Source organism: Andrena cerasifolii, chromosome 15 (genome assembly GCF_050908995.1).
Source record: "Andrena cerasifolii isolate SP2316 chromosome 15, iyAndCera1_principal, whole genome shotgun sequence".
Classification (NCBI taxonomy): Eukaryota; Metazoa; Arthropoda; class Insecta; order Hymenoptera; family Andrenidae; genus Andrena; species Andrena cerasifolii.
The window spans coordinates 2,501,929-2,515,101 of NC_135132.1; the positions used below are offsets into that span (position 1 = coordinate 2,501,929).

General features: G+C 38.7%; 2 protein-coding genes across 3 annotated transcripts in view; one reads left to right on the forward strand and one right to left on the reverse strand.

Annotated features, from left to right (window-relative positions):
• The window catches only part of LOC143377167 (unconventional myosin-Ie), a 130,567-nt gene that overhangs the window by 47,601 nt on the left and 69,793 nt on the right, over window positions 1-13,173 (forward strand). The window contains exons 8-10 of the mRNA XM_076828184.1: window positions 183-311; window positions 633-829; window positions 3,451-3,618. Of these exons, the coding sequence (XP_076684299.1) occupies window positions 183-311; window positions 633-829; window positions 3,451-3,618 (494 nt within the window). The remainder of the gene's footprint in view (window positions 1-182; window positions 312-632; window positions 830-3,450; window positions 3,619-13,173) is intronic.
• LOC143377215 (uncharacterized) overlaps window positions 8,765-13,173 on the reverse strand; it is a 69,263-nt gene continuing 64,854 nt past the window's right edge. Inside the window, exon 3 of one of the 2 annotated variants that reach the window (XM_076828273.1) lies at window positions 8,765-10,032. In XM_076828273.1, the coding sequence (XP_076684388.1) occupies window positions 9,318-10,032 (715 nt within the window). In that variant the 3' untranslated portion in view covers window positions 8,765-9,317. The remainder of the gene's footprint in view (window positions 10,033-13,173) is intronic. The other variant, XM_076828272.1, reaches the window with a different exon arrangement.

A 13,173-nucleotide genomic window follows, 5' to 3' on the forward strand; every position in this document is an offset into this window, starting at 1 on the left:
AAGTCGGTTCTACATACTTTCTTTTGCTTCTTCATGACAACTGCGGCTGGGTGCAGCGCTCAAAATAGTTTGTTATTATGCGTACCTCACAGCCCAAGGGTTAATCATTATTTTTATCGTTGAACCCTTGTTTTTAATATAATAACATAATAATTTTGGTTTGTTTTGTTTATTTCCTCTAGGATTGAGCGTGATGGGAATAAGTGACTCAGATGTAACCGATATTTTTAGACTCGTTGCAGGAATACTTCATATAGGAAACATTCAATTTGTCGAAAACGGGAATTACTCGCAAGTCGATAATATGCAGTGTAAGTGTGCACTAATTGAAAAGCTGTGGGTACTGCAGAAATAGATGCGTAATTACATGAGAGTTGAATTAGTAGCGTAACATTGTTAAAGTTTCTATAATTTTAATGCATTATATTTAATAAATAATAGTAATTTATAGTACAATGAATTTTTTATTTTTACATACGCATGTATCTATATTACAGACAACGAATTAATTAACTTTACAATTATACTAAATGTTTTTTGTCAGTCTAATAACTAATTGATACTCTTATGTATTACTAGTTTAAAAAAATATATTAACTTCGGAAATTGTTAAACATTCTTTGTATTTTTAGGTCTTGATTTCCCAGCTTATTTGCTGCAAATCTCAGCAGAGCAACTGGCCCATAAGTTAACTTCGCGGGAGTTTGAGTCGAAGTGGGGAAGTCAATCCGAAAGCGTCGATCTCACATTAAACGTGGAACAGGCTCTTTATACTCGGGATGCTTTGGCGAAAGATATTTATGCTCGACTCTTTGATTACTTGGTGAAAGTAAGTATTATTTGTCTTTGCTATTAATTCTATAATGAACAGCTGAAAATATACAGATAATGACGTAACATATGGGGAATAATATGCACATGTAGATATAATTATTCCTATGCTTTCGGGATTAAAGAGTGTAGGTCGGGGGGAGGGTAGGGACGGGGGAACACAATGGGGCAGAGTTGCAATATAGGATAGCTGTGGGAAGTCTCAGGGAACAGGAATGAAAGGGATGAGTGCCAGAGAGTCGAGTCAATGGGGTGAGAGGGGGGTGTAGGAGGGAGGGACAGCTAGCCTTATGAGGGTAAACAAGCCGTCACCCCAACAGGCCGGAGGCATCGTACACGCGTGCTCGCGCAGTCCGAAGGCTTTTTAGCGGGGACGTGAAGTGGACCCGGCAACTCCGGGTTCAGGACGACGTTGTTACGAGTTAGAGAAGGCACTTGTGTTTTCTCAGTAACTTTAGAATTTATTGTAGATAGACTACATCATTTTGTTACAAAGATGAAAACCGTACTTAAGGTAACGCAGTGACGATGTGTTTGAGTCGGTGGTCCGTACTGGAGTCTCTGACGTCGGTGGAGCTCCAGGGGTTTTATATCCCTTGAGGGCACGACGCTTTCCTGTTTTTTGGCGGGAAAATCAGGCGGGAAGATCCTCTTGGGAGATCTAGCGCTAAGATCTATTGCGAAGGGTCGGAGAGAAGATCTGGCGCTAGGATCTATCGGGAAAGGTGTAACGGGTGGACCTAACGAGAAGTTATGAGTTGGTCCTTTGTCACAAGTTGGGGACGATCCTTGTCTATTGGCGCTAACCTGGCGCATAGCGTAACAACGTGTAAAAGCGAGCTTACGGGGTGGATAGGAGATCTGGTAGAGCGGCGTCGAGACACGGTTCCATATACCGCGAATTCATTTAGTGACGGGCTGGTACCGCCAAGGCCGGAGAGGGTGGCTTGCGCAACGCATAATGACTCCGGCGCACCTATGAGTGCGCCTTAGGTAGGGATCGCCAACCCTCGTCGATGGTTAACCCCGTGAGTACGGTCCGTCCGCAAGCTGGCCCGGGCTTATAAAAAGCGGACGCATACCCGAGAAACGGGATAGAATCCTGGCGGGTTAATGCGTACCATGAGGAGGCGGCCATCCAAAGCCATTCCCTCTTCCTCTGGGAGGAGGCCCGTCTTCCTGGGCCGTGCAAGGTATAGTGCCTATCCGAGATATAGTGACTTTGGTGTGAAGTCCCTCAGCGGGGTCTTACCCGACACACTGCTGGGTACTGGCCGCTAAACGTGCCCTCCTACTACCTCTTGCAGGTCTGTATTTAGAGAAGACCAGGACAAAACCGGGACCCTAACAGAAAATGAAACAGAAATTGAAGATACGGTTTATCATTATTAAAAGACATCAATTAAGCTTTGCTACTGGCTATTAAAAATTGTCTCATGTTAAATACAAATACATTTTAGTAAGGTACATGTACTGCATTAGAACAGTAGTGGAGAATTTATGAATCAATATAATAATTAATCAAAGCTTAATTGATGTCTTTTAATAATGATAAACCGTGTCTTTAATTTCTGTTTTATTTTCTGTTAGGGCCCCAGTTTTGTCCTGGTCTCCTCTAAATACAGCTCTGCAAGAGGTAGTAGGGGGGCACGTTTAGCGGCCAGTACCCAGCAGGATATCGGGTAAGACCCCGCTGAGGGACTTCACACCTAAGTCACTATATCTCGGATAGGCACTATAGATGGTGTGGTCCTCCGGACCAGGTGGCAAGTCGTCCCTCCCTGCTCGGCCCCGGCCGTTGAAGAGAGGCTCTTGGACCCCGTGGCAGCGCAGAGGAAAGAGATGCGGCCAGACCGGGCGGCGCGGTCAGCCCTGGGGGAACTCCCGCTCTCGGATTGTTTATACACTCACTGGCCGCATGGCCCGAGTGATACTCGGGACCCCAGTACATGCCGCATTCTCCCCCCCCCCCCGCTATAGGTCGCAACTAAATCGACTAGATATAATAATAAGATACAGTGTGCGTGAAAGCTAGAAGTAAATGGAAAATGTAAAATGAAATTTTTTGATAAGAGAAAATGCTTCCGAGAGTACTTCCAAGAAAATCGACATTGAAAATTTGTGGAGTAGGCGCGCATTTGATTAAAAGTCATGAATTAAATGAATCCTTGTACGGAAATAACTAAAAATTGTGAAATATTTTTTTTGTCCGATACGTTATTTTGAAAAAATTGAGGTGGACCATTCATCGAGTGGGTTTGTGCTTAATTAAAAATCAGTTCCACCTTTGAATTGCTTTTATCGGAAAAGAATCCTCATCCGAAAACCGATATACAATTTCCATGTAGGTACATGTTTGTACACATGTACGAGAACAGTTATACAATTTCCATGTACCTACATTTTTCTTGAATATCCGATATGAATCTACGTCATACTTGAATTACTTGAAAACTTGACGTGTATAATATGTAGTACCTAAACACGTGAATATTATGAACCTAATGAACACGACTACGAATTAGTTGAAAATTACGTCACATTTGTGTAATAATTCATACAAACTGTTTTTACATTACTTTTTTGTTTCTAATCCGAAATTATATCTTTTATTTGCAGAAAGTTAACTCAGCCATGGAAACTACTACGGGTGGTCTTCAGATTGGAATCCTGGATATCTACGGATTTGAAATCTTTGAAAAGAATGGCTTTGAGCAGTTCTGTATTAATTTTGTGAACGAAAAGTTGCAACAAATCTTCATAGAGCTGACCTTAAAGACTGAACAAGTAAGTTTATTTTTTATCTCTAACGCAGTGATAATATTCGTGCAATATTATCACATTACATTTAATTACTATTAAAACTGTACGGTATATCGAAAAATAAATGGAAGTATTTCACTATTAGTTATAACTGATTAGTTTGATAACAGTTTAATTGATTGTGAGCCAATTTTTTTTCTATTCAACTTGTTTAGCTTTCGTAAGGTTTGTAAGTCTTATTAAAAATAGTCGGTCACTGACTTTGTATACCTGAAAGATCTGTACCATTTTAATCATTAGGAAAAAAATGACGATAAGGTTTGGAGGGGCAGATAATGCTATGGCAATAATTTTGTTGCAGTTGGAGGGATAAAGGATAATTTAAGATCAAGTTATTTTTTAAATAGAATAACTGTTTCTTATTGGTAATATTCGATGACGTGGCGAATTTTAGAAAAAAGTTTTTAAAGAACATGTGTTGTAACACCAATAATTTCTGAGATATTCTATTATACTTTAAAATTTGTCTCCACAATGCTTCATTTGCAATGCCAGCTTCAGCTACTAAAATTGACATTTTGAACTTCTTTATTGTGTATATATAGCACTTGAAGCACATAGTCGAATTTTATAAGTATTTTAAAACTTTATTTATTAGTATTTTAAAACTACAATATTTCAGAAACTATTGGTTGTAGAACACATGCCCCCTAATACGTTGTTTTCTTACAATGCACAACCTTATCCCATATAACCTTAATAAACACCTATTTCATTCAAAAACTAAAACTGGCCTTGACACCATCATCACATTACATGTTATTTAAAATCATAAAACCTTGTCTTTAAGTTTTTTCTAATACTTAGGGTAGCAGAAATAAATAGTTCAGGTGTACAGAATTAGCGATCCATTCCGTATAGGGGACAATATTAAGTCGCAGAGGGCGTACTGACCTACGAGCCTACAGCGTATGCTATACACAGTTGGACAGATCTCGCCAAGACGAATCTATTGATACCAATTTTAACTTCGAAATCAGATAGGGTCACTTCGAAAAATGGCCTCAAAGTTCGAGATTTTGCGGTTATGAACAAATAGCCCAGTGAAATTAGAACACGCCACGCATGCGCCTGATGACGCTGTGACGTCAAATCACTCAATGCCAAGATGGGAAACGATGGGAAACGAACCGATGCCAGCGCCAAGCCAAGCCAAGCCAAGCGCCGGGAAATCGGTTGTCGACGTTGGTTGGCTGCGGCCTCACTTGGCTTGGCGCTGGCGTCGGTTCGTTTCCCATCGTGCTACCCCACAAAAAATGCGCAGTACTTCTCTGTCTTCTGTTTGGGCACAGGGATGCCAGCAATTTCCCTGTCGTAGTGGAGGAGGAACATACACGGAGCGGAGGGGGAACACGTCTATTAGTTTGACGTCGCGGCGTCATCACGCGCATGCGTTGAGTGTTCGCTTTCCACTACGACAGGGAAATTCCTGGCATCCCTGTTTGGGCATGCGCAGTAGATGTTTCACTAGTGTTCGGTATACATATATACAGCCGGGTACCAAGAACTAAGAACCTCGTAATATCCCTCTACAAATTAGGATGCGTTAATATTTATTTATGATGTATTCGCATATTAGATAACGTAGAACGTGCAAAATATTTAATATGTACATGTTACATGCGTGCATGCGTATATAAAATGTTTACAATGCACGTTATGTATATACATATTTTATATTATATTTTACATTGTACAATTTAAAATTTACATTTTATATTATATTACAGATTTTATTTTTTGAATTTCTTTCTTTGTAACTATTGCAACATAATTACACGCAGTTTGCGTGAGTATCGGAATTAGGTTGCCAATTAACATATTAAATAATCCGTCTCTTATATTATACCGGTTACTTTACAAATATATGACAGTACATGGTACACACAGCTTTCACGAGATACTTTCAATTATTTTCAAATACTTTGTACTCTTATGCTTTTATACATTGCGAACTAAATTTTACATAGAGAGAATGAAATGAGTTTTCATCTAATTACATCAGTGATTATAAAGACGCTGGATTTCTAAAGTACCTACATTAATTTCTCATGAAAAATTTAATAGCGAATTGTTTTGTAGACAAAAACGACATTGTGAAGGAAAAAAATCATTGAAAAATTAAGTTTTCATTTCATTAAATCGTTTGATTGACAAAATTGCCACTCGAAAATCCTTCAACAATAGAGCATGTACATATAACGGTATTGTATGATTAATGCATATATTACATTCTATTGTAATCTTTCAAAAATTCATACTGTTCGCAAATCAATCACTAATATCAACAGATGTAATTTCAAACTAATTAGAAAAATACAAAAATATTTATTCAGTCTCACAAGTTTGTAATCTTGATCCATATTTAACATCTGTCTATTTGGCAATCATAGTCGCAGAATTGAAAGGGTTGTATTTTCATATATTTACACATTTCTTATTTTTGCTCTCTTTTTCAAATCTGCGAGCTAGTTTTCTTACTTTCATTTGCTTGTGTTAGAATAAAGTATCGCTATACTCTCTAATCTTTTTGAACCAATCTTTTTTATAAACCCATATAATTGCTTCCTCCATAAACTTTTCCATTTATGTGTTATAAATAATTTTCAATAACATACAAAAACCATAAAGCAAGAAGAAGAATTTTACAATATTTTCAACAAATCTTCCCACTGCCAGTTTCCAAAAGGGGTTAGTTTCACTGTAATAAGATATGCAGCCTCAAAATAAAATTCTACGACCTAGGAAACCTTCTGAACTACCATTTACATAATGAAAAACTATAGAATATTATTGTATCGATATTATTGTGACGATTTTGGGTCGCGTTTCCTGGGGCTCGTATCACTGTGAGAGTTGTCCCTGCCAAGTGGCTACATCTATTGGTATACCGAACAATAGTGAGATTTGTTGGAAGAATTAGAGAGGGGAGTGGGAAACAAAGGAATCTATTAGATTGTGGGGCTACCAACCACCTAATTATTAGGTGTTATTAACATTATTAGCAGGCCCGGCTCGAGCCTTTTTTTGCACTCTAGGCGAACTTCTGATGATCTTACCCTGAATTTTTATTCGTAGCTTAAAACAGAGGACACGATCTTTGGGTCCTCTGCGCTACAGACCAGCCACCCTGATAGCCAGATCTGGGCAGCAGAATCTGACATCAGAACCGTAGTCGTCTGTGTCCGCAGATGGCTGCGTTCTGAGATGTAGAGCCTGATGTCAGTGCCTGATGTCAGATCAACAGCAGATCCGCAGCAGATTTTGCCGTCTGCTACGGTTCTGATGTCAGACTCTGCGCTCTCATGCCAGAGCCAGACCCTGCTACCAATCTGATGTCAGACTGAAGACAGATGGTTATCAGGGCACCTGACCAATGTCGCAAAAGCCGACCTTCCGAGATCTCTTGTTCCGAACTCCCTGTTATGGGGGTGGCTGATCCCACAAAACATTTATAGTACAACCTGTAATATTACATTTAAAACTTTATTTTAAAAAATGTCAATAATAAGAGATCATTTTGCGCTTCTTGTCGACTTTACGCCCTAGGGCCCAAGCAGCTACCTAATCTTGGCTATAGAGACAAGCCGGGCCTGAGTATTAGGTCCTAATACTAGCGACATGATCTTAGACGGCTTGCCAAACCTCAAATTTTTGTTTTTATTGTGTATTTTAATGCCGCATCACCTGCACGGAAGTGGTTATTAGCGACGACGATTTAAGCTAAATGAACTTCAGTGAACCAGATTTTGTTATAGAGCACTGAAACTTTCAGGAAGGAAAATACTTTTAATATTTAGTGATCATTATTAAGATCTTCATTCAGGGTTGCTCTTATTGGTAACTTTTCACGGGGCTCAGAGTATTTAAAACAGTTTAAGAGAATATGTTTCACAGTCATTTGGCAATTACATATGTCGCAGATTGAAGGATTAGTTTTCGATATCAAATAAAAATGAGTGAATGTTGTATGACCTTCAGTCTATTTGATATTACTTGTTGCTTCCGATTGAATCCAGTCGTGAATTTATCTTTATTTGTACCAAAATATTGTTCATTAATTTCTAAGGTATATAATATACTGCAGAATTCTTCGATTCTCTCTGTCTGCTGTTTTATTACCAACCATGCCCACACGTGATGGAATCCATGTAAGAATAATTATATGTATTTCCTTCTTCAGTTCCAAAGTAAACTTACTCCGCACTATTGCCACAGAATTCACGGTATGGTGTGGGGAAGCCCCATAGCTCCTCTCCATCCATACTTCTCTATCTTCTGTACGGACATGCGCACTGGAGATCTCTCTATTGCTCGGTATACCTATAGAGTGTCCCAAAATTATGGGACCAACCGAAACATGCAAATTCTTCGTGCAAAAAGAAATCGAAAAGTCCCTTACCATTTTGCAATTTGGAGCTTCGTTTTCGAGATATGAGCAGTTAAATCTCAGGGTTTCGAGTTCCGGGACGCGCTGTTTAAATCCCAGTCAGCTGAGCGCTCGGCTGCACGCACGCGCGAGGAGTACGCGACTGTGAACGCCGCGCCCGCATGCGTGTAGCGCTGACGCCACTGCCCCGCATGCATCTCCGTGAAATTCAATATACGTTACTGGTTTAAACAATTCTACACACACCAAAACCACACAGTTACTATTACTGTTTATAATAAACGTTCAAGCACATCTCCTTGTCTCTCGAGGCATTTTTTAATGACTGATGTGCATGAACACACACTCCTTCCAGTTTTATTTCATCGAATGCCGAAATGTTAGTGAAGTAAAGCTGATTTTCCTTCCTTTTGTGGGGATATATAAAACAAAAGATGGACTATGTTGATATACAATCTATGGAGCAAATTACGTGAGTGAGTAATATATATATGAGTAATAACGGCATTCGATAAAATATAACTGAAGGGCATGTGCGGTCAATTAGTCATGCATTAGTCAAGACTGCAGAAATGCTTCGAGAGACAAGGAGATGTGTTTGAACATTTATTATAACCAGTAATATAACTGTGTGGTTTTGGTGTATGTAGAATTGCTTAAACCAGTGTAAACGTATATTAAATTCCACGGAGATGCATGCGCCGCAGTGGCATCAGCGCTACACGCGAGCGGGCGTTCACCGTCGCGTGCTTCTCGCGCGTGAGTGCCTCTACATACGTGCGAACGCGCGCTCAGCTGACTGGGGTTTAAACAGCGCGCCCCGGACGTCGAAGCCCTGTATTTCAACTGCTCATATCTCGAAAACGAAGCTCCGGATTGCAAAATGGTAAAGGACTTTTCGATTTCTTTTTGCATAAAGAATTTACGTATTCCGGTTGGCCCCACAATTTTTTAACACCCTGTATAAACTACCAACCATAAGCTACAGAAGTGTCTAACGTGCAAATTCAGTAATGTTTTAGCCTATGAGTTTATCGTACGTAGCGCAAAGGTGATTCGTGGAATGTACTTTCTTATACGCAGAAATTATCGAAGGTCAGCGTTTTATCCAAATTTGTATAATCTTTCGAAACAATGTCTAAGTACAGTACGAAATTTCCAATAAACTATATGCATCGCTATCAACAGGTATCATCGCACACCCCTGACTCCTTCGAACCCTTGGAACTGAAACCCTCCGATCGAATAATCTCCGCGACTTAAACATATCGCGTCAGGCATCAGATAAGCTGTATCCTGGTAATATGTCCATTCTCCCTAGCGCGTATCTCTGGACAGGTGTAGTCTGTACCATGAAACTCCTGCTTGAAAGTTTCGATGGTGGCGCAGGTATTTGCTTAGGTAGCTCGCTAGATGTCACCATCGAATTCTCAGTGGTCGACAAATCGTCCAGCCCATAAACCGATGCTAATCTGCTTAGTTTCTTAACTTGGTTCCTTAGAATGGTTTTTGGACTTCTACCATTTGAATCAATTTGTCGATCAAATTTCTTTGGTGGTCGAATCTTCTTACTGTGCTGGGCCTTCCACTCTGTTTGTTTCTGGAGGTATGGGGTCACCCTGAGAAATCCTACGGGATCATTGCTGGATGTCGTTTTTAAGGTTAAGTCCTTCCGAAACGAGCCACTGTGACCCCTCACGTTTACGTACACTTTTGGCCTACTGTTCTTCAAGTAGTAAAGCTTCTCATCCAGGTTTTGAAGTTTTGGTGGCTCCACTAAGGCGTGCTCCTCTTCATCGAATGGCTTCAGTTTAATATTTGGCCGAAGTCCGAAGTCCCTCACACCAAATACTGAGTGCGGTATCACTTCCGGATTTGGATAGCTCTCGTTACGAACCTGGTCGGGTCGCTTCAGCATCGAATGCACTATGCTTTGAAGATTCGTAGCGTCTATTTCATCTGGACTTTGTAGTTCGATTTCTAAAAAACTGAAAGAAGAGCATGTTTTTATCGTTTTATATCAAATGCATGATTATTAAGGTGGTGTAATAGGTTTGTGTCTAAAGCTTCACTTTAACTCAAACTATAACGTTTCATTGATTAAAAACGTGGAAAAAGCTTCTTCGCCAACTCGATATACTCAAGCCCAAATTGGTCGAAAAACACCCCCCCCCCCCTAATGTAATGGGCTCGTCCCGTAAATAAATTATTATTATTATTGGTCAACAAAAATAAAATTGTGCATAATAATACTTGACCCAATATAGAGTGTTTCGTAATAGATGCTAAAACCGAAAGAATGGTGACCATAGGCGGACTCAGGAGCCTTTCTTGAAGGGGGCGAAATATGTAAAAGTACATAAGTACATTTTTGAACCTTCTTTTACGAGATTTAAGTCGTGCTTGTAATTTATATCTTAAAATCTCTATCTGATACTAATGTCATAATATTTTTCTATTTTATTACTCTTTGGGGGGGGGGGGATTGCCCCTATCGCCCCCTCTGGATCCGCCCCTGGTGGTGACTCTACATAAAAAAAAATAAGTGTGAAATGTGGAACAAAATTTCTTCATAGGAGGTTTTCCTTTCGAGGACATCACTTTTAAAAACTCGTTTAGCACGCGCATATCTCACTAGAAATTAGCACGTGATACAAATTCGCAATGTGATTCAATTGCGAATGATATGAATCCTTGTACAAAAATAAGTCGAAGTTATTGTAGAGCAAATTTTTCAAACAAAACTTTGTTTTCGCGACAATCAATTTTGTAAGTCCTTCGAGTACCAGCTCCATCTTAAACACTGATTCCCTCAAGAATAGTTTGCCGAAAATGTTGCCGTACAATTTTGGCTCGTTTTTTCACAAGAATTCATTTTATTCGCAGTTTTACTATATTCACTGATATATTCTGCTATTTTTTATTTAAGTACGTGCGTACAATATGTGTTTTCTACGTATTCTTTCATGTAGGTAGAGTGACTATTGTTTCGGTTGTGGCCACCTGTTACGGAACAGCCTGTATAGCGAGAATGAAACATCATAAGCTTCGCGAGTTATACATATGCACGTTTCTAGGCTTATGTCGTCTGATTTTTATTCATTCAAGCATCCAGATTAATTTTTACAGTATAAAAAGTTTTGTAGTAAAGGGTTCACTAAAAATGCCCTTCTAGAGTTTATAAATTCTGGAAGTCGAAAATTCTGTAAAAAATGGATTGAAAAGCTCGCTCCCGAATACAAAAAGTGTGTGAAAGCTACTGGAGACTACTTCAGCGAAAGTGTGTAATTTCTTTTCTAAACTTCTTTGGATTGAAATATGACAAAACCTTTTTGCAAACTAACATATTAACACAGATTTTTGTTTACTCTTTATTATATCATAGAATTGGTACCTGAATAGTTTCTGTTATAACAAATAATAAATATTCCAAGGGTTAGAGGTTCCAAATTTTGAAAATTAAATAAGCTGTTTATGGAATCCTTAAATCAGTAATCTTTTCAGATACCTACCGAGAAATGTATTTTTTCTTCTTAATATTGCGGACTTGGCACGTTACATAATAATTCCCAGAATTTATTTTTATTACGTCTAACGGATTTAATAACGCGGCAATTTTGAAATTACAAACACTTGAAATGTGAGATGAAGATACAAATTGTGATTACGTAGATTTATGTTCGTCAGAATAACAAGCCCATTGATTTCAATGATTCCCAAGTTTCTCGTTTAATACGTTTCCTCATTCGACTAGTCGCGCCAACTTCCAACACTACATTGAATATTTCAGAATATTGAAACAGTTCGGTATTATGCATTAATTCTTTGTGAATGAAAAAATTTATGGACGCACCCTGTATAACCTATATGTATACTGTATTTGCTATATGAACTACGTCAGTTTTAATGCAATAAATAAGTAAATAAATAAAGATCAGCAACGAGCGTGGGTTTGCTTCCTAAGGTGCCCAGTAGGGTGGACCTTAGTTGCACTTGTCGAAAAGTAATTTTGAGATTTTTGGCGGGGACACCCCCTAGAATTGCGTCATTAGAGGAAAAATAATGTGTGCTAGATTTGAAATCGCTCGGGGAACGGAAAACCATGGCGCATCGAATTTGAAAATGTTTAATTTTTGTAACTCGTTTTTCTCGATTGTAGTATATCGTTAATATACATGTTTATATATGGTTGAATTTGTCTTTTTACGCTCTGCAACGATATAGAAACAAAATATAAGACCACTCCAAAAAAAAAAATCATGACCTTGAAACCTCAAAAATTAACTTTAAAAAAAAACTTTTTTCGTTGTCATTATATTTACCTTGTGAAACAGTAGAACTTTCGTCTGAAATTTGTTTTCATATAATTATAAATAACACATCAAAGGGAAAAGAACCCCCGAAATACACCTATTTTTTGCAGATATCTTTCAATTTATTTTAAAAACTAGGGGTCTAGAAGAAAATCTGACTACTCCACGCGCTGCAGTAGACATTTTCCCCCCAGAAAACATAAACAAAAGTGGTAAGTCACGTTTGGTTTTCAATACAGAAGCCAACAGCGGTGGGCGTATCCACTGCCGCTCAGCGACTAATGCGCGCGACTACCGCTGGCGGCGCCACACGTTTTGCCAAACAATTTCGCTCCGGTACTGAAAACAAAACGTGACATACCACTTCTGTTGATTTTTTCTGAGGGGAAATTGTCTGCTGCATCGCGTGGAGTAGTCAGATTTCCCCCTAGACCCTTAGTTTTTGACATATATAGGAGATATCTGCAAAAATTGGCGCAGTTGGGATGCCCTTTTCCCTTTGATCGATGTAAATATATTTAAATGATAATAATGCAATAATAACTTATATCGTTGCTTTCTGAAGGGTTCATAGAATAATTGGACTGAACAAGCATCCGAATAACTATTACTGTTTGAACACAAATAATATTCAAAGTTGAAAATTTGCATTTTTTTTTCAAAAATCGAATTTCTCTAAAACTGAGAATGATGGCGAAAAACGGTTTGCGAATTCGCATTCAGCGCACAAAAATCTATAAGAAACGGGTATTGAATGTTACAAGTACAGATGGCGTTTGAATAATGTTACAATTAAACTCTTGCATGAGTTTGACT